General features: G+C 37.6%; 1 protein-coding gene across 1 annotated transcript; it reads right to left on the bottom strand.

Annotated features, from left to right (window-relative positions):
• Window positions 1-8703: 8703 nt before the first annotated feature.
• slc35f6 (solute carrier family 35 member F6) lies at window positions 8704-17337 on the bottom strand. Its single transcript, XM_028605759.1, has 6 exons — window positions 17117-17337; window positions 13779-13851; window positions 13055-13226; window positions 12064-12279; window positions 11688-11798; window positions 8704-9535 (listed from the first exon to the last, which is right to left on the bottom strand). Exons 1-6 carry the CDS (start codon window positions 17194-17196, stop codon window positions 9045-9047), a joined length of 1143 nt encoding a protein of 380 aa, XP_028461560.1. The 5' UTR covers window positions 17197-17337; the 3' UTR covers window positions 8704-9044.
• Between the last annotated feature and the right edge of the window lie 5328 nt (window positions 17338-22665).

Here is a 22665-nt window from a genome sequence, read left to right as displayed (position 1 = left end):
AAGAGGATTTAAACATTATAACATATGGATTTGTGTGATGTTTCATGAGCCACTCTACATGTTATAACTCAGACTTTGTCCTGACAAAAATTAAGCAAATTTATTGTTTCCTTCCGTAAAGGATGCATTTCATCTGCTTATATTATCATCTACATTCAAATGAAAATAATGACAATAGAGAGAGATAATAATTACACACAAAAAAGTGTTTCAGTTTGGACAGATGATTTCTTTTTCAGGGCTGAATCACAGTGAGGACTGCAGACAATACGGAGGATGCAGAAGGTAACTGTGCTAATGAAAACATCACAATGTATCTACCACAGAGCCAGTTTGTGTCGTGAAGAAGCCGTGCAGTAATCCTGCAGTCTGATTACATTGTTTCGTGCAGTTATACATTTTAATGCACCCACCACTTGATTTTTATGTATGCTCTTAAGAGGAGAGAGCCGGGGCATAACCATTAACCTGCAGCACAAAGTGTATAGTTTTGTAATGCACGTAAGAATAAACCTGACATTGCTTCTGGCTTCATATTGATGCAGAATAGTAGAAGTTCAGGTCTGAAAATTTTATATTCTTAAAAACAAAAAAAAGCATGCATTTTATCGATAAATCACCTGTAAAAACTGAAATATGACTTTTTCAGCCAGAGCCCTGCTGGATACTATTATTTGCCTCTATTTCCCTTTTCCTAGCCAGTCCTCTGTGGAGCTGTATAAATGATGGCAGGTGGGATCACTGCCACTGCCAGCGACTCCTGTCTTTGGTTAAGGGACTGTAAGTACTCCAGACTTGAAACTGTGGTTGTAAAATCCTAAAAAAAAGTCTGTTTTTTATCTGAAGTAGTTTGGAAACAGAATATTGTCCTGTTGTCCACTAAATCCATTTTCAGTCACCTCATAGTGTTAAGATTTTTATCATCATCATCCCTTCGTAGACAAACACAATCATGCACTGCAAGTCAAGTAGAAAGTACATTTACTCAAAAACTGAAGTACAATTCTGATATACTTTACTTGAGTATTTCCTTTGGACTTTATCCTTCTAGTCCACTACATGTCAGAGGGAAACATTGTATTTTTTGCTTATTTATTTGATATATATAGTTAGCTATACTTGTTACTTTTCAGATTAAGATTTTACATAAAAAACATGATAAACTAAAGTTAAAACCGTTTCTATATGGCTGCTAATGTTTTAGAATTTAAATAGGCTCAAAGAGGTAAAATAATCCAATATATTGCAAAAACCGCAAAGCCTAAAGAGAAGTCCAGTTTCCCCCCCATCTTTTCTAATACATTTATAAATCTCACGTCCCCCCAGATTTATCTTGAGACCCTTTGGAGGGGCCTCACACCTACAGTAGATTGGGGAACCACCAGACTAAACTGCCTGCAGTAACTGTATATAAAGAAGTTAAAAGTAACTCGACAATCTAATAATGTCATGACAATATATCAGTCAAAGGGGACATTTTTCTGCAGAATGGTTACTTTTGGTTTTTGAATGCAGGACTTTTACTAGCAATGTTGCAAAGTATTTTTTACATTGTTGTTATGTACTTTTACTTGAACTAAGGATCTTTTCCCATCAATTTCTTAAACTCTAGTGTTTAATAAAGACCAAAACATATTTGTTGTGATTATCATTTACTATTCATAACTAACAGCTTTACCTCGGTGTTAATACATGATAAAAATTAATTCCTTATTCAGCTTAAACATGAATGATTTAACCAGCAGCTCTACTTTATGGCCATCATTGAACAGCCCATACACTCTGCAGTGCAGTTGAAACAAACAGCATGAAAACAAAAAGTCAAAGCTTTTATGATGCTCAATGCGGATGAAAACAAAGCCGTGCTGCTGTGCACCGCCGACTACCTGAAGTTTAAAGCGCCTGACGGAGCCCATTGTTGTCGCCTGATTGCTCGCTGTGTGTTTTTCAGGAAGCCTTATCAGGCGGAGGAAGAGTGAATGAGCACCTCGGACTGTAGCGCTGCTGGATCAGAGGCTGCAGGACAGAATTAAATGATTTCCATTATTACACAGAGAATTATTGCTCCCCCTCTGGAAGACTCCAGCTCCAAGCCAAGATTACTATTTCTGGCAATGTTTGCCTCAGGAAGGAACTTTCGCAGATTTAATGGGACCTGAGCCATTGTACACAGCCTTCTGTATGGCACCCTGCCATCATTTCCAGAGAGAAATGTGTATAAAGTCAAAACAAGACTGTCCCTGTTTATGTGATCCTGAATACATCCAATTTATTTCAAACACTGAACTCTCTCTGAGGTGGAGATGAACTCAAATGATTTTTCACTGGCATGTAGGAGGTAAAATGTCCATCGTCCTGTGATGTGTCTTGTTCTACTTTGTGTATTTATTTTATGAAACACGATTGTCTTTCTGTGTTCTAAAATTGAAATCAAATAATAAATTGTTCCTTTATCTCATCTTTGTTCACATGAAGCATCTTCTGGACAGTGTTGGAACAAATTCAGATCTTCTAAGCATCCGTACCACAAAGTACAAATACTCCATTACAAGTAAAAGTCCTGCATTCAAAACTGTAAGTAAAAGTACTGAAGTATTACCAGCAAAATGTACTTTTAGTATCAAAAACACAGATACTGATTTTACAGAAAATGCCCCCAGTGAGTCTTTTATTATTGTGTATTTTAGTATATAATCAACATCACTGTCACATTAACATGTACGTATTTTACTGTTGTAGTTGGTCAAGATGTAGCCAATAGGTCTATACTCTTAGTGTAAGCTGTAACAATGCATCACATTTTATATTTAGGTTAAAATAAAGTGTTTCTATGTAAGATTAGAGAGACAAGAACAGATAAAACAGACAAAAAGCTGTTTGAATTAAACAATGAAATTAGAAATGTTACTATAGAGACAACTTTTAAAAAGCTATATACAGTATATACATAACAATACCTCTGACAATACAAGTAAAGTGTGCAAGAGTATATTAGGCTAAATCTTAATATACAAAGTAACTAGAGGTGTGAAATTGTATACTAATATAGTGGAGAAAAAAGTACAATATTTGTACCAGAGTACCATATGTAATAGTAGTACTTAAGTAAAGTACACATGCTCAAAGTTATCTCTTGTTTCAAGCCAGTGAACACTTAACTTTTTCCATATCATCCGGTTGTGAAGGTAATTAAACAGAATCCATAAAACATGAATGAGCATGTGAAGGCAGTAAATGTACAAGCAGCTCCCCCCAGTGACAAAATGTTCTCTCTTCTGGTTATTGGCTTATTTTTTCCCATTTCTTTTTTTATTTTTATTTGTTACAAATGTAGTTTTCATTTTGATCGGAACAAACTGCATCGACAATTAAACAAAAACGCGATTAAATAATTTGAAAATGAAATCAACCGTGAGTCAGCGGAGAGATGAACACGCAGGGCTGTCCTTTGTTTTCTGACTGTGATGATGATAGGTAAAAGTAAAGAAGTATTATCAGCAAAATGTACTTAAAGTAGCAAAAGTAAAAGTACACATTCTGCTGAAAAATACTCTCAGTGATATACAATATATACGTAGATTACATGTTAGCTTTAAATTACTGTATATACAGTTTAGTTTAGTCCAGTGGTTCCCAACCTAGGGGTCAGGGCCCTTCTAAGAGTCACAAAATTAATCTTTAGGGTAGTGAGAGGATTAATGGAAAAAGAAAGAACAAAAACTATAATCTCTGCTAACATTTCTATTCATTTTTTGCTGTTTTAAATGTGAAATGTTGGATAATTTCAACTCGTTGGGCTTTAAACAGTTATTTAAAATAAACCATGTGAGTTTAAAGGTGAAATTCTCATGCTGACAACTAAGAGGTCACAAGCCGAAAAGATAAACCACTGGTTACATCTTAAACTATTTATTGTAATTTTAATTGATTGTATTTTCAAAGTGCTTTATCAAGGTTAAAGGTTGAAGCTATATGTGGGTTTTAATGCAAAATTGTAAACTGTGAAAAGTAACTAATAACTAAAAAGGTGTCAAATAACTGTAAAGGAGTTAAAAAAAAGAAGTCCTGGAGTAGAAGTATAAAGTGGCCTAAAATGGAAATGACATCACAATTGTACTTACATTTCACCAGTGCTTTAGTTGCTGTATGCCGTCCATGTTGAGCGACTGCAGCAGCTGCAGACAGAGAAAGAATCAAACAGCAAACATTCACCTTCAAATTGCAAAAATCTGATGCTCAAATGCCCCCAATCCTTACAGTCTGAAGTTCGTCACAACGGTCTACAATTTTAAAGTTGTAATAGGTGTTGATTTTTTTTTTTATTGAAATGATCTGGAGTTGACTGGTGATGATTGGAAACTTGTTTCTCAGGCGTTAAATAAGTGTTACACAGACTCAAAGTGGGCTTACAGAAACACAGGCGATGATCTGTAAACTCTCAGTGGCACTCGCGGTCCTGTGGCTATAGGCTACTTTTGAGGTAGGTAGGCTACTTGAGTATTTCCATTTTCTGTTTATTTATACTTCTACTCCACTTTATTCCTTTGATACATTTACTTACAAGTTACTTTGCAGATTTAGACTGCTAGTACAACATATAAATCAACAACTACATTTTGATGTATTAATTAAGATTTTATTGATCCACTGGGGTAATTAAAATTAGCTCCACCTTTACCAGCTGCAACCTAAAGGTATATTAATGCATCATAAGTATAATCCAATAGATTATATATTAATATTATATATACTAATATATTATAGCCTAAATTTTTCTTGAAATAGTCCAGGCTGCAAAATGGCTACTTACAGTAAAATGTTGATGCTAATACTTTTGCACTTTTACTTTAAAACACACCTCTTTTGTCGGGCAGGTGCGTATGATATGATCAAAAGTAGCAGATCAGAAGCTTAGAAAAAGTCCCGCACACTGACCATTACGCAAGCAATAATTTATTTAGAAAAATACAACGTTTCGGTCTTAGACCTTCATCAGGTAAAAATTGAAATGCTTGAATTTACTTCCACACTGTGATAGTGCTACTTTTACCGCTAATAACGGTTAAGGTAAGATTATCCAAATGACAGAACTAAGGTCCACTATTGCAGGTAGAATGAATGAATGAATGATGACCTCATCCGAGTCCAACGGATTCAGATGAGTGAACGGCTGCCCTGTGTTTCCTTTTGTGGTAGTAAGCTTTTGCCTCTTTGCTGTGCACAGTCAGAGTTTAAAACATTAAGTGGTCATCATTAGCTGGACACTGGAGTGGTAGACTAATCACACTCACCCCGGCCTGCCCTCTGCTGTAAACAAGCTGAAGGAGCTGCTTTAATGGAAGCTTTTAAATATGACGGTGACTCGGTGCCTTTGAGCAAAACCACGTGTTTACTTTAGAACAGATTAAAGTCGCCTCTTGTGCGGCAGGTTCAGGGCCCTCTACAGGTCCGGTGTGCAAATGTACACACGGTTAAATCACATACTGTAAGCAGCGCAGTGAGCTAAATACTGCACAGACTAATGGAAACACAAAAGGTCATAATAACAAACCATTAGGCCTCCTGCTGCTGCTGCTGTTTCTCCTGCAGGGTGGCGAGCTGCCATCAGGAGCAGAAACCACTGCATAGAAAAAAAACAGTCATTTAAATGTCGCATAGGCCGGGCCTAGATGCCCAATACTTTTTTTAAGCATAGTTCCGATTTTTGTCATAATGATTGAGTTGGCAGTCGATTATATCTTTTTAAAGGAAATATATAGCAGATAGCCTAGAATTATAATAATAATAATAATAATAGCCTAATAATATAAATAAAACTTATATTTGTAAGATTTACAAGTTAAGTCATATATATGAGTTAATTTACTAAAAATGTTTACGTTTATACGATTTACTATTTGCATATTTGTGTTAAACAATCAGTACCTGCACATTTACATGTTTAACTATTTACATCGGCAGTTAAAGAAAATGCCCCTTTGGTTTTCTCACATTTACCGGAGTCTAAGTTCTAGGCCTACTAGCGTCTGATTGGTTAGTTCAGCTACATGTGATTAAGTAAAACAGGGAAGTGTTGTTGTTGTTGTGGAGCTGATAAAGTGGGAAGAATAGTAAAGTGCTGCTTTGCTTTAGAAACCTAAATAATGTTCACTTCTTTAGGCCTACCTACTAGGTTCAAAAACGTCTTTAAGTTGAAACAAATGTGGCAAAAAGCTACAAAATGAGCATTTGTATTTGTACTGAATTTACATGACATCGTAAAGAAATGTTTACGGTGATGCATTAAGGGCCCGTCATCAGGCTGTATGCTCACAGCAGCGTGACGCAGAGCAGAGCCTTCTCACCCTGCAGCTCTAATGCCTCCCATCTCCGCCAAATCAATCCGCAGCGGTGGAACAATACCATTCATCAGCCGAGAAACTTCAAACAGCAGCAGCAGGTCTGAAGGTGCAGAGCAGAGATGGTTTATCTCCTGTACACATGACACCGTTTATATGGAAATCTGGAGATTATATTCACGACAACATCATTATTAAGAGTTTTAAAGCACATTTCAGGGATGGTTAAAAAGATCAAAATATACAAGACTATAATTGGGGCTCTATCTATCTATCTATCTATCTATCTATCTATCTTTTAGTATTTCACAGGCTTATTTTTGCTCTGGGTTTATAGCAGGTCAGTTTGTCTCATGGGAGGACAGATCACATCGGGACAAATTTGTCCAGAAAACAGCTACTGGAAATGTTTTTCCACGCTGTCCCAGGAGTCTTCTTTACTACTTTTTTGTTTTTTTTTACTTAATTTAATTTTTATTACAGGCTGTGCATCTTGGTCCAACTGTCTAGCTGCTGCACTATAAACACATTTCTCTAAAACGAAATGTGATTAACACCTGTGTTGCTTTATGAACACACTGGCTCTTCCCAGTAACACCTTACATATAAAAAATAATTTGATATATATATATATATCCTAGAAAAGATTGCATTGTGTGTCGTTAAGATATTTAGGGCTGTAGATATTCAAGATATTCATATTACATGGTTGTGCATCACTAAAACTACTGTAGCGTATTTATATCCATTTTAAGATCTATATTTTTATAATGGATTCATTCTGCTTCATGACCATAATCTTACTGTAGACAACATAATGTAATGTCTTTTTTTCCTCAGTAGTTGACAAGGTAGCTGCAGCAGCCCAGAACCCTAACCACACATTGAGCTGCGTTTCATTTTTGTTTTTAGAAAAATGCTGCCATCTAGCGGTCATTTCGTGTGTTACTAAGACACACAATATATGCGCGCGCGTGTGTGTTGATTTTGGACTGAGACCATACAGCTGTGTAACCGAGTAAAAACAAAATAAAATAAAACTAAAGTAAATAAAATTAACAAGGACCCACAATGGTTCTTCTCTATACAGCCCAGTGATTATTGAATTTTAATGATTATTCGTCCACACTTAGAAAGAAAAAGTTAAAATGCCATCCTTAAGTTGGACAACTTCACACAATATAGTAAATTCAACTAAATGAAAGTTAAGTCAACAAGAAGACAAAGTTAACATAAACTTACCTTTTTCAAACCAATTGGTTTCCTGGATGTTTTGTCGAGCAGCTGATTCTAATTCATCTGCAACGCCATTAACGTCTTCATCAGTGTGTTCATGTGGTTCATATGTATTTGGTCAATTAACACATGTTCCTTCCTCCTGTTGCTGGCCGGGGTCGTGTGTGTGTGTGGATCTCTGGGGATTCCTGCGTTTAACTTTTGACTTCCATTAAAGCATAAGACCGGTCTTCAGGGAGGAAGCTGGGTTGACTCAGGAAGTGAAGGCAGGTGTCAGCTGCTTGTGTTGGGACTGGTGATACTGGAGCCTTTACTGGCTGCTCACCGAGCTCAAACGTCCAATCTTCATCACAATTCTGGTTGAATTTTCATCCTATCGGAGCCAGTGAGGCTTCAAGGAAGAGAATAATGCTATTTCAAGTTAAAGGATGATGCATATTTCACAAGTATGCATTTAAAAACATTATTTTATAGTGTTCCTTATATCGTCAGATATCATTGCGGTCATTCCTTTCCTTGTCCGTCCCTTCTGATGAAAAATCTGTATTTAGAAGCATTTGAAAAAAAAATCTGTCGATAATTTTTTCGATTAATAGATTTTTTTTCCCCCTTCATATTGTGTTTGATTATTGCTGACTGCCTTACTACTGAATATGGTCGGTCATGTAACTTGTTCACATCAATTATGTGACTCTTTACCTACTGACCATATTTATACAAGCCTACTGCCGAAAAGCGTTGTTTGAATGATGCCAAGAAATATAACAAAGGCTTTTAAAACTTTACCCTCCCGAGTGCCTCAGTGTCCTTACACCCTGTACACTTGGTTCCCCAAGCTGAAGAGCACCGGAAGGACACACTCTCTACACACCAGAGCAGCACTTCATGCAGGCTGCATACAAAATGTCATAAAATGGTAAACATTTCAACTCACCAGTTCTGAGAGCCTATGATGACATCTTCAAATATCTTGTCTTTTGCAACCAACCGTCCAAAGCCCCCAAATAGTGAGTTTACAACGATATAATGCAAAGAAAAAAAGCAGCAAGTCTCCACTTTTAAGAAGCTGGAAAGAGAAAATACTAAACAATATCTAATGGTGCAGCACAAACATGTTTCAAGACTTTGCGTTGTTTCAGAAGTGTATTTTCTTTTAAAAATATCTCTTTTTTTTGTCAACACATTACATCTCATTACATGTATTTGTCTTCTGTAGGTCAACACAGGCCTGAGTAAAAATACTAAAACACCATTTAACAAGTGTGATTTAATGACAGTTCCCTTTTTTTTTTTTCTTAGTGTGCGTTACAGCCTTAAAACTACAACATAGAGAAGGAGACGCTATTTATTTACAATAACAAGTGGAACCACTTGGTGTAGAAGCTCGGACATTTTGATACACTTTAAAAAGATGGTGATTCATTTTTCATTTTATTCCCAGTTCGCTGGGACGTCGTCGGGACTCAAGTCTTAGCTCTGGTCGCCGGCCTGCACACTGCCGTCCCCCAGCAGTCTCTCTCTTTCTCCGGGGCTGTCCTCCTGCTCCTCTGTGTTCGCCATGGCAGCGCAGCACGGTATCCTGGCCAGCAGGGGGCGGTGCAGTCCATTGTAGAGCGCTGTACCCACCAGCAGGACCAGGAAGCCCAGCACCTGCAGGCCATGGAACTGCTCCCAGCCCAGCGCCAGGCTCACCACCCAGATGACCAGCGTGCGCAGGCTGTCCAGCACCATGCGGGTGGTGGCGCTGATCTCTTTAGTGACGCTGATGCCAGCAAAGTTGAAGAAGGCGATGCTGACCGTGTTGCCCAGCAGAGCCAACAGGATGAGAGGCTCGTGTCCGATCTGACAGAAGGCGTCCAGCGCGTCCTCCAGGACCTGCCGTGGGTTGTCGCTGAAGTTGCCGACGTGGATGAAGTACATCGGGATGAGAAGCAGCGACAGGACGAAGAACCCAAAGAAACCTGGAAATGGAAAAGACAATTTATGATGATGATCTATTACAGTGGTCCAAAACCCTTTTGAACTTAACCCTTTTAACCCGTCTGTTCGCAAGTAAAATAAATGATCAGTTCACTACTTTAATTGAATTTGGGGTGTTTTATTGAATTTTTATAGCATTTGAAAAAAACAATTAAATGGTTTCTAGACAATATCCTGACTAAACTTTTGTCAGTCTTAGTAATTTCTGCTTTTTTTTTAAAACTAAAAAATGAGGTATAATTTCATAAAAATTAGCTTTATTGACCATGAATTTAAAAAAGAAGTGTAAACTACAGTGGAAATAGGTTGATATTAGTGGTGAATCCGGTGTTAGGGAAAAAAGGGCAGAAAACAAAAGGTTAAAATCAAGTCTTCTGGCAACCATTCATCACCCCATGTGACCAGTTCAACCACAGAGTGACTTACATTGCTGCATTTACATTTGCTATAGTTATTCACAAGACAATAGCAAAGATTAGAGGAAAGTCTAAAAAAAAATATAAGCATAACTTTGGTTGCTGAAATGTTTTTCATGCTTTTCCCCCTTGTTAGTCATGTTGCAAATCCTCACATTTATCTTGTGACCCACAGGTTGGGAACTATTGTCCTATAATTAAGGGCAATAAGGGGATACAAGTGGCAGACATTTATTAAAAACAGTTCACAAAAGATTAAAATATACAACAGTAAGACTAATGCTAGATACCCTGTGGCCAAATATTTTTGAAGAAATTATTCAAAAGATGACAATGATCAAAAATCCACCTAGTAAATATGCAAATGTAAAGCACATTATCACACTTTCATCTGCTGATGAAGGCTATGTGATGAGTTTTATGTCATTGTCACTCTTGTGTTTCCGACGGACATCTTAAAAGGTCCCATGGCATGAAAATGTCACTTTATGAGGTTTTTTAACATTAATATGCGTTCCCCCAGCCTGTCTATGGTCCCCCAGTGGCTAGAAATGGTGATAGGTGTAAACCGAGCCCTGGGTATCCTGCTCTGCTTTTGAGAAAATGAAAGCTCAGATGGGCCGATCTGGAATCTTCTCCTTATGAGGTCATAAGGAGCAAGGTTACCTCCCCTTTCTCTGCTTTGCCCGCCCACAGAATTTGGCCCACCCATGAGAAAGAGAGACATCATGGCTTGCAAACAAGCAAAGTGGCATTTGGTCAAGGCCAACTGTTGGTCAAGTAGCTTCACCTGGTTTTTTTGGGCTTTGACAGACAGGAGGTGAGCCTGGGAGCGAACACTTTCTGTTGACCGCCGCACTTACGCACTTATTTCCACTCACAAAGTAACTTTACATTTGGTAACTGCAGTGCTAGTTGTATTTTACGTGTGGAGGAATAAATTATTGAAAAACAATCTTGAGCGTGTCACAGTGTGCTTACGCATCTCTCAGTGTTTAGTCCCTCGCGGCAGCACTTTGTTGGACTGCTTACAGCCACAACAGCAGATTTACACATCAAGCAGACACATAACAACATAGCCGTTTTGGTCTCATTTAGCTGCTAAATGCTCCACCATGTTCACCAGCTGGCTGCTAACTCTCGGTCTGCCTTTTGGTGCTGAGCAGGTCGCATTCAGTTGGATTTTTGAGCTTTTCCACTAAAAACTGCTGCCCGGCGTTGCTAGAAACAAGAGCGCGCCGAGAGTAAAGCAATACACTAAAGATGCTGAAAAGCTCAGAAGAGCTGTGAGTTCATCACTATAAGAGATCCTTTTCACATGAAACAGTAATATGATAATGTACAACAATGATAAGTACTGCTTTAACATTTATTAATGTATTTGGTCAAACTCTGTGTACACTGTGGAGAAAGTTCCTGCGTTTGTCCCTAAGTACTACTCCTACTTTAGCCTTTTGCAAATACTATGCATCTAACGTCACTGTCACAAAGGTCTCTAAAATCTACAATACTCTATCTTCCTTCCTCTTAGAAGGTGACTGCTATCTGTTGTTATTTGACCTTTGACTATTTACTTCTTTTAACACTGGGAATTCAGGACATTGGCTCATTCCATTTGTGTTCCTCACTCCTTTGGTGGGTTGAGGGGGTACAATCTTTTCCCCCTTTTGGTGACAAACACATGTTGCATGTAACTGCAGGTGAACAACTGCTGTACCTTCAGTACCAACAGCCCGAAGAGGATGGACATCATGTTTGTAGACAATCTTTTCCTCCAGGACCATCTGCACCGAAACAATGATCTGAGCCATGATGATCAGCAAGTCTCCTGCAGGACAGAAGAGAGTAGTTGTCTTTAATTTACTGCTGTTATAAATAAATAAATGCATACATGTTTGTAAATCCTTTTCAATGTAGTTTCATGTTGTACTGAGATTTTATACGTAGATATGTTGCCTGCTCTACCACAAGAAAACATTTAACCAAATAATGGCTACACTTTACTTTTCCTGCGGTTATCTGGCAACACCATGGATTGACCAGAGATGATTACAGCAGCACATTAAGCACATCGGAACTAAAATCCACCTCACCTGTGAGGACGTCGCTAAGTTTGTGCGTGTCGTCTTTGTGCCCGCTGAAGAAGTCGGCGAGGCCCACTATGACCAGGCCCAAGATGGTGATGAAGATGCCGAGCCATTGACTGGGTAGCAGGCGTCGCCCCAGGAACGCCACAGAAAGCAGACCAGTGAAGATGATGACGGCTCCACGCAGCATCTGGAAGCTGGAGGCGCTGGTCATGTTGAGAGCTGTGAACCCAAAAACTTTCATTAACAGAGTTCATTTTCTAGGCAAGGCGAGGCAGCTTTATTTGTATAGTATATTTCAGCAACAGGGCAATTCAAAGTGCTTCACATAAAACACTAAAGAGCAGTTAAAAACGATAAAAAAAATTAAAAACCGATAAAATACGAGAATAAAAGTTACAGTGCAGTATAAGAAATTAAACATTAAAGAGCAGTTAAAAACAGTTAATATAATATAATATAAAAGCAGAAAAAATACAATATTTTAGGCTGCTAGTATGGGACAATGTATTAAGCCCTTGCTCTATACACGTAATCCACACACAATCCTTGCCGTTCCCAGAACGGGCTGGTCCCACTGGTCTTACTTTTTAATTCCCTCTAACTACTAATTTTCTACACATTTTTTATTGTCCAAGAAGGACATTTGTCTTGGACACATGATCACATTTATCATCCGGAAATGCTAACTTTCTTTTCCATGACACATAAACAATCAAATCATTCTACTGAATGAAGTTGAAAGGCAGCGGCTGCAAACCACACCAAAGTGACACTGAGGAAAACAACACTATCTTTGATTCGATTATCTTTTTCCTGATGAATGGATTCTTTAAAGAGAAGTAGATCATCTTTTTGGTTTGGCTAACGGGATTTACGTCATTTTATTGACTTTTGACGTGGAAAAATAGATCAGGACACAAGCTTTCAAATGCTAATGCCTACCACGAACACCAGATAAACAACACAGGAGCACTTTAAACAAAAGTTCACTTACCAACATACATGATGGAGGTGGCCGTCATGTCACACATGGCGGGTGGGAAGAAGAGGAGAGGGTTGAAGCTCTGGCCTGGGTTTACCTTGGGCTCTGGGCGACGTCTGTCATAGCAAAGTAACATGTAGAAGGCCGCAATACAGCTGAACTCGCCCAGAAACATACCCACTGCCTGGACAGGGAGAGTGAGAGGAAGTCACAGAGGGGAAACAGATTATAATTTTTGATTTAACAGCAGTTCAGAAAATGATTACTGATTGGATTTTACATTTTAGAGTCAACACAATTTTTTTTGAAAGATTTTTATTTTTGGGCATTTCTGCCTTTAATGGATAGGACAGCTGAGATATGAAAGGGGAGAGACATGCAGGAAACCGTCACAGATTGGACTCGAACCCTGGACCTTCTGCGTCGAGGAATAAACTTCTACATATGTGCGCCCGCTCTACCAACTGAGCTAACCCGGCCAGTAGAGTCCACACAATTAACCTGCATATCTTTTAGACTGTGGGAGAAAGCTGGAGAACCCAGATTTAAAAAAAAAAAAAAAACTATCTGATTAATCAATAAATAAACATGACAAATTTTTGAAGCAGGTACCTGACAGTATTTAATAATTGTGCTACAGACACATTTCGGTCAGTACAAAGAAAGAATTTTTTGGCCAACGTGGTGCTGAGTGAAAATCAAGTGCGATACAATCCTGTCACCTTTATTACTTTACCTGGACAAACGGGTGAGTAAATTTATGTTGAGGGCCATCATGGCAACCCTTCGCTGAGAACATGTCAGCCCATCTGTCAGACAAGAAGACATGATTACAACTTAATTAAAGACATTTTACACAACCAACTATACATAAAAACACAGAGCTAGAGCTGCAACGATTCATAGATGAATCAGCAATTATTTTGATAAGCGATTTGATTGAGTTTGTCTCTCTTTTTTTTTTTTTCTTTAGCTTCTCAAATGTGAGGACTCGCTGCCTTTCTGTCATATACAATACTGAAATGAATATATATATGACTCTTGGTCAGACAAAAAAAGCAATCTGTATGTCACCTTGTGCTGTGGGAAATCATAACAGGCATTTACCATTTTCTGACATTTTATAAACAAAAGAAGTAACTGATTAATCAAAAACAACTATGCGAGTCTGTTATTGAGTTTTTTTTTCTCAGTTTGGATTCTTTCACATTATGCCTGCTTTTCACCAGCATTCAACTGAAAAATACTAGTGTGAAGATTTCTGCATTGAAGGTACATTTGTTTCACAGGCCCTCACATAAAGTACTGTAAAGTCATTAAAAATAATAACTTTATTTGAATAGCACCTTTAAAAACAACAACTTACAAAGTGCTTTACCAGAACAAACAAAAACAAAACATAAATATTCACAGCACATCAGTACACATACCAATACATACACAACAAAAGATAGGGCAGCTCTAAAGGACAGGAAGGAGAAAAAGAAAATTCCCAAGTAGATGGAAGATAAGTGGAAATAGCAAGTTATAGGAGGACAGTCAGTAGGTGGCAATGAACAGAGAAAAGGCAAAAGGATAAAAAGGATAAAAAGATAAAAAAAAGACAGCATCAAATAAAAGCAAGTCTATAAAAATGTGTTTTAAGAAGTGATTTAAAAGAAGTCACCGATTCAGCAAGCCTCATCTCCTCGGGCAGCTCGTTTCACAGCCGAGGCGCCCTAATCGAGAAGGCACGATCACCTCTGGTTACAAGCCTCGATCTTTGAACGGTTAAAAGGGCCCCGTCCGAGGATCTAAGGCTGCGAACAGGCTCGTATAGGACAAGCATCTCTGAGATACAGTCGGGGGGCCAGACCGTGACAAGCCTTAAAAGTGATCAGTAAAATCTTAAAATCAATTCTAAAATGGTCAGGGAGCCAGTGAAATGAAGCTAGGATGGAGTAGTGTGTTACCATCTGTTAAAACCAGTGTTTTTTATTTTGGAAATGGTTCTGATATGGAGGAAGCAGGACTGGACAACTTTATTGATATGTGGGGTGAAGGTGAAGTCTGAGTCAAAAATGACACCTTTTTGGCAGTGGGTTTGATAGTACTGGATAGTGGACCGAGGCTGATGGGACTAGGGATGGTGTTAGGTGGATTGAACAGCATTATTTCAGATTTGGAGGTGTTAAGTTGGAGAAAGTTATGGGCCATCCAGCGGCTCACATCTCTGATGCAGTCTGAGACTGCAGCCAGGCTTCTCGGATCGTTTGGTAAATCTGTATGTCGTCAGCATGGCAATGAAAAGAGACATTATGCCACTGGAGAATTTGGCCAAGTGGAAGCATAAAACTAGAGAATAAAATTGGACCTAAAATGGATGCCTGATTTGAGGAAGTTGCTTGAGAAGTTATTGAATACTGAAGTCCACATAACCCAGTGACCTTTATAGGCAGACAGTTAAAAAAAAGCATGACAAGCACGTGAGCATCCTGTCTGCTTCAAAATGCAAGACAAGGGAATATGGTCCCTAAAGTTAATGACACAGCACTTGAGCTTATCACTACAAGTAGGAAACTTGATCCAAAGGACTATTCCTGTTTATTTGTGGTCACTGTGTTTTGGGTTAAATATCTTCATAAAGTGCATGTTTGCATGAAAGGAAAGAGGGAACTTGCACCAAAATTATCAACCTGCATGCGATAACTGATCTTAGCTGTAGGAGTTTAAAAACCAGCGCTGTGATGAAGCTGGTCTCAGGTGACTGTAGTGAAACTTTACCTGTTAGTTGCTGACACATGACACAGCTTGCTTTGTCTGACACATTAGCACTCAAACCGTGATTCATACATTTGTGAGTTTTGTTTCACAGACAAAACCCACAAAAGGACAGAGAAGTGTGTGTCCGGCAGTAGAGAGCTGACATCACTGATTATTGGGGAAGTTAAGCTGAATTACTTGTTTCACGAGAATAGCAAGCCTTTTCCTATCGTGTCCGTAATGAGAGAGGACTGAAATGTATTAATGTGATAAATCAGTTAAGTTGTTTATCAATAAAAAAATACCAAATAGTCTCTCCAGTTTCTTTAATGTGAGGATTTCCACAGTTTTTTATAACTGTAGATTGAATATCTTTGGGATTTGGACATTTGGTTGATCAAAACAAGTAATTTAAAGACATTAAAAAGGGCATTTTTCACTATTGTCTGGTGTTTTAAAGACCAAAGGGTTAATCAATGTATTGAAATAATAATCTGCATGATAATTCATAGTGAAATTTTGTTGGTAAATGGCAGCCCTGAAATATATGAGGAGTCATTTCAGGACTGAAATGATTGGTGGATTAATCCCTTTGTCAGTCAAAAGAAAATCAATTGTTGTTGTGATCAAGGGCAAATGCAAAACATTAGTTTCCTGCCTCTCAGGTGTGCCTTTTTCTGTTTAAAAAAAAAGTTATAAAGTTATAATTAGTTGCAGCTTTTAAGTAGGCTAATGACACAACTTTCACGTTAGCTACTGTACTAACCTGTGGTCTACAAATAAAGCTGAACTAGGCTATTAACGTTACTTATCCTGTGACAGAACATGAAGGCCTGAGTCAAAGCATGTCTGTTAAACACAGGCAGTTTAGTTTGGATAGATATCGTTAGAAATGTATTTGACTAGATAAACTTGTTTAAGGAGTCTTTACATGCCAGTTGCTTCCTGGCAACAATCGTTGCCAGGAAATTTGAAATGTCAGTCCTTACACACACATTAGCTTTCGGTTTTCATCACATTTATTATAAAGCTAACAAGCTAACAATAGGTTAGCATGCTGTTTACCAGAACACGTTACGTGTTAATACAGTAGCTACAATTATGAATGGGTAACAAGCTTATACTTTGAAACAAAAATAAACACGCTAGCTCGATTAACGTTAGTTAAGTTAGCTAAAGAATAGACTAATGAGCACTACAGTTAACCTTTTACATGTTGTGTTAAACATTGGTCCAACTGTGTTTAACAGCAAATTCTCCTACAGTGAAATAAACTGTAACGTAACTACAAACACATGACACCAGTAGAAAAAAATAAATCAATCTACTCACTTGGCTGATAATGTGTTGAGAGATCCAGTTGTCAGCATAAGTCCCGCGAGGAACAGCTGGTATTTAGTCCAATCCATCATGTTGGACGTGTAAACGGGACAAACAAACCGGGAACAGACGACCACCTATGCTAACTGTTTTTTGTTTGATGAGACCCAGAAGGTGGTTTTTCTCCATGGGATCTCCTCCTCTGCCTGTAAACGTCACATGACAACTCAGAGTCAGCTGACCACTTCGCAAACAACCGGTCTATGTAAACAACACGCCTTCTTCAGGTTTTGTCGGAAATCACGGAATCGACAAAACGAAGAAGAGCATGAGGGATGATTGATTTAATTTTTCCACTGTAGGCCTACCTACAATGCTCTGGAACAATGCAGGCAGCCTACTTAAAAAAAAATGAAATTAAGATAAATATTGAAATAGGCTAACTATCTTTGCGGTAATATTTTAGTCAAGATAAGATTGAAAATTCCTTCCATATATTCCTAATAAAATATCGGCAGAACCCAAGCCGAACTGTACTTTATTAATGCATTTAAAAGTGTATTTCCACTCTATATATAGACCATAACCTCTTTGATCATGGTGACCATAACCACACCTTAAATACATTTTCTCTAAGAATTCAAGTTTATACCTGACGTGGAAAACTGCAGTTGTGGTGTGTTGCGTAATTTGTTTTGTCTTTATTTCCCGCCATAGACTGTAGGCCTATATAAAGAGTTTCCCGCCCAATGCACTTCAGCACGAGTTATTATTATGTCTACAGATTTCATAAAGAAATTAGTTTATGAGGGGACATTAAAGGCAGCATGAAATGCATCATGGATGAACAGCAGAGGGCGTCAAAGACCAGATCAGACCATCTAGGATTTGAAAGTGGGACCACAGTAATTTTTTCCCCTCTGTACATTTCCCCTAAAACATGCATTTCACTTTCCACCAGGATGCCATCCCTTAGCGCTTATGATGTCAATTTTAAAAACCTACAAATAAAGTTAGGGATGTGCAGGTTAATCCATATAAACCTGAAAAAAATAAATAATAAAATGAACAGCAATTATGTGATACCTGTCTTGCAATTACCTTTAAACCTATGTGGCCCTGCACACACCAAACTGAAAGAAAGTAAGACATCACACAGAGTTTTCTTTGCTGAAGAAATAGGCTTATCATGAGCTCCTCTCTTAGTTTCACTCCTGTGGTGTTATAGGGTGCTAAAAAGTATTCTTCTTCCCAGACAGTTGATGACATCAAGGAGTTGTCTGCTCTGTCACTCTTTGTGAAGCATCTCATCTCTCCTCTCACTGCAGTGAGAAGGAAAACCACTTAACAATTACCTATCATAGCTATGTTCAAGTGCTGGTATGAATGCAAAATCCTGGGGCTGTCTAGTGACTACAGTGGATTTCCTGCATGTATATGTCTCATAGAATAGGACGTACTTGTATTGAAGACACCTGGGAATTAGACTAATTAAAGTGCTGGATAGTTGTACTGCAGCAGGACAGTGGCAAAACTTACATTTGCAACAAAAAGCTTGACATTTATATCCATACTACATGTCTGCAGGTTTCATACTCTGAGCACAGTTGCTGGATAAAAAGTCAGGGGATCACCAAAGTCATTAGGATCCATCTTCAGGGGCCGATATACAAATATGTATGGGAATCCATCTAATAGCAATTGCCATCTCTAAAAACCCAAATGATGTTGCTTGACAATGATGATATGATTCAAGGGACAATAAATCAATAACTACAATTGGCAATCTGGCCAGTAATTCAGAATCAGCACATACAGCTAAAAACAAGAATAACAAAGTTGAACAAGGTAAACATAAACATTTGACTACTACAGTATGTACAAATATAAGTTTTTATATAAAAAGCGAATACATACATACATACATACATACATACATATAAGTTTTTATATAAAAAGCAAATACATACATACATACATACATACATACATACATACATACATACATGTAAAGAAACAGTTCTATGAGGATTGTGCACAGTAATACAATACAATAATATTCAAGATGTCTTCCACTGGATCAACCAAGATGGACGAACAGCTTATAACAGCTAACAGGTCAGCTATACTCATTATTCATACTATACTATATACTAATATTTATTAAATGCATGTACTGTAGGATAAGTGTTAAATATCATCTTCAGTGAGCCTGCAATTCTTTAGAAATATCTTGAAATGTCCCTTTTGAAGAGTCACAACATCTGTGGCAGCCATGAAAAAAATATGAGTGCCCAGGAGCATTACCATTTCACGCTGAATGTCCCAAAACATTTGACAGACAGCCAACCTCAAGTGGTGTGAGGTTAGACCTGCGGGAGGGAAAGGTGGCAGGGCAGCACTTCGTGTTACACGCAGCACATCTGAGGCAACTGAAATGTTGCATGGCAGGGTCAGCTGAGCAGACTAAGGCGGGTCACAGCTTGATAAAAAGCTTCATGTGAGAACAGTCCATTATTCATGATCACTGCTCAGCAATGATCACCTGTGCATACTTTACACAGATTTCACTGGAGATGACCCCTGGCTGTTACCTAACCTGTACATCGGCTTAGAGCAAAAGCTGGACTGTTCAGATCAAAGATAACCTGCAGAAAAATACAATTAGTAATATTACTCATTGGCAGGCTTTAAATCTCTGCCATAATCGGATTACCTTTAATTACTTTTGACTCATTAAAGTGTACAATGTTTAGATCTTTTCTCTTTATTGTAAAAGTGTTGTGTTATATAGACTACGAAAGCTATATCACACAATATTTTTAGTTTCTGCAATCCAAAACTGCTTTAGACGTCTCTCAAATATGAGCAATGCAACTAAAAACCCATTGATTTTAAAAGCAATTTAACATTTTGTTGTATTATGTAGTTCAAAATTATCTTGAAGAGTCAAATGCTCCCAGGCAACACTTTATTTTACACTGCATTTATAAATAATATACCTATAATAGAAGTTTATAACACACTAGCAGATATAGTTTTTTTTTAATGTATCCAATTATGTATGAAAACATGTTTATCACTTTTGCATGTCAGAATTTCAAATACATACAGTATCGCATAGCTGTACGTATATATATATATATATATATATATATATATATATATATATATATATATATATATATATATATATATATATATATATATATATATATATATATATATATATATATATATATATATATATATATATATATATATATATATATATAATGATGGATAATGACACACTTTAACTGATGAGAAGTGATTGATGTTGATACATTTTTAAATACTTTAAATGTCCTGCTTACAACTCCATTATAGTGTCTTATAAATAACTAATTAATGCTAAATAGGAATGGGTTACAATTAAGTTGCCTTAACACTCCTATAATGACCTGGATGATTGATCTTCACAGACGTAGTTAAATAGATTTGTAAGCAATCCTGCTGCAGTGTATGTGATCAATACCACTAAACACTTGATTTGAAGGTTGTTGCTTATGTAATCCTGACATTGTTGTTTTCGCCTGTAACAAGCTGAACCATCAACTACTGCATTGATTTTAATGCTACATCTCAGTACTTCATACTGATTGCACAGAGTCTATAAATGAAGCTGTAGTTACACACTGAGAGGCAGCGGCCTGATTGGCCTTCAAACACAAATTTCTTGACAAGCCCTTCAAAATCAGCTGTTACAATTGCCCCTGGTCTTACGTAAGCCATGCGAGGTAACTTTAATACGATTTGGTATATTCTATGAGATTGTTTCTTTTTAAAGCCTCTTATATCCTTCAGATAATCTACTTTATAAATAAACCCTTCTGAGGGAAGGTATGATTAGCTAAAGTTAAAAGACCCCTTAAACTCTGGAGAAGAACAACTAAACCCCTCTTATCGATCCATTATTTACTTAATTAATTAACGTAAAATTTGCATCTTAATTGGACATTTCATGTCCTTCACATACAAATTAATTGGGGTTTTAGACAGGGGTTTTCACTTTAAAATTACTTCAATCAATATTTCCTGTTTCAAAAATAAGAAATTGTTAATAAATATAATATGTAATATGTAGGTGAAGGCCACATGATCATCTCCTCTATCACCTGCAGAGTCAGTAGAACAACCTGCAGACTAAAACACTGCAGATAATGTAAAGTTATTACAAAAGTGTCTTCACCTGTTCTCTGTTTCCTCCTCGTTGGTAGAGTTGATATTTGGATATTCGCAAGTTGAAATTTAGAAATGTACAAGTTGAAATTGACGGGAAACGTCACACGATGAGTTTTGTTGTTGACATTTTTGTTTTTTGTTGTAATTTTTGTTTTTTATTGTTTAGAGTATACAAATGAATACACACACACACACACACACACAGTTTAACACAGCTGTCGCGGCATTTAAACCCACGTCTCGATGTTGACGGTCTGTATCCTTAACCACTGGACCATCTCTGGAGCAGGTAAACACAAAGAACCAGAGAGAGAAAGAAGATCAGACTAAAGCTGCAGAAAATTAATCTTCATCAACATACAGAAACTAAGTTTACAGACTAATGTTTCAACAGATTTAGACAAAAACAGATTCACACTGGGTCAAAGAGGTACTCTATGTGATCCCATTAGAGAAGTTGAGATATAATCGGAATAATTTACGGGACAGATATGCTAAAAACCTGGGCCCCCTTTATAGAAGTGTATCCCTCACATGATGTAATTCTCCTTTGCACATCAATGCACTGTCAACTGGTCTATTGATGTATGGTATAAACATATATGTGGTATAATGCTGCATAATATTCCCATTCTGAGCAGTGTAAAGTGATGTACAGGAACTGTATGTAACTATATTTTGTGTACCTACCTCTATTATTATTTATTTTTTTGGTTGAGCCCTGGTGGGTGTGTTGGGACGGGTTTGTAATACATTGTATCCTTGTTGTTTCTTGTTTTGTAAATTGAAAATCTAAAAAAAAACACAAAAAAAACCCAGATTCACACTGACACATGTTCACACTGACACGCTCGCACAACAAAGATCTAATTCCATTCAGTTTGAGACTTTGAGACAGTTTGCTTAATCTTGATAGCCTAGCTGGTAGAAAAGATGTTTTACAGTCTGAAGGTTGTGGGTTCAATTCCACCTGTTTTTCTTTGTGTTTTCCTTTGTCAACCCTCAGAGGATTGTTTCATAAAGTCTCTTCTTTTGAAAAGCCTGTCTTGAATGAGCCTGACAAACTGAACCAGGATCAATCTGTTTCATAAAGAGCCTCAGAGCTGATCAGAGCCTTAGACATCTCAGAACAGGAAATCAGTCCGAACTAGACAAAAGCTCTGAAAGTGGCATGTTGAGGGTGACTCTACTTGAAGGACGAAGAGTAAAAGCTCTGTATCAACTTTCCTAACTTGTAAAATGACTCATATCTCAGCTCAGCTCAAATGTATGTCAGCTTGAACCTGTCAGCAGCTGCTGCTGGAGCTCACACAATGTTTATGGAACGCGTGATCACA

Source organism: Perca flavescens, chromosome 18, assembly GCF_004354835.1.
Source record: "Perca flavescens isolate YP-PL-M2 chromosome 18, PFLA_1.0, whole genome shotgun sequence".
NCBI classification, from domain to species: domain Eukaryota; kingdom Metazoa; phylum Chordata; class Actinopteri; order Perciformes; family Percidae; genus Perca; species Perca flavescens.
This window is presented reverse-complemented; position numbering and strand designations above follow the sequence as displayed.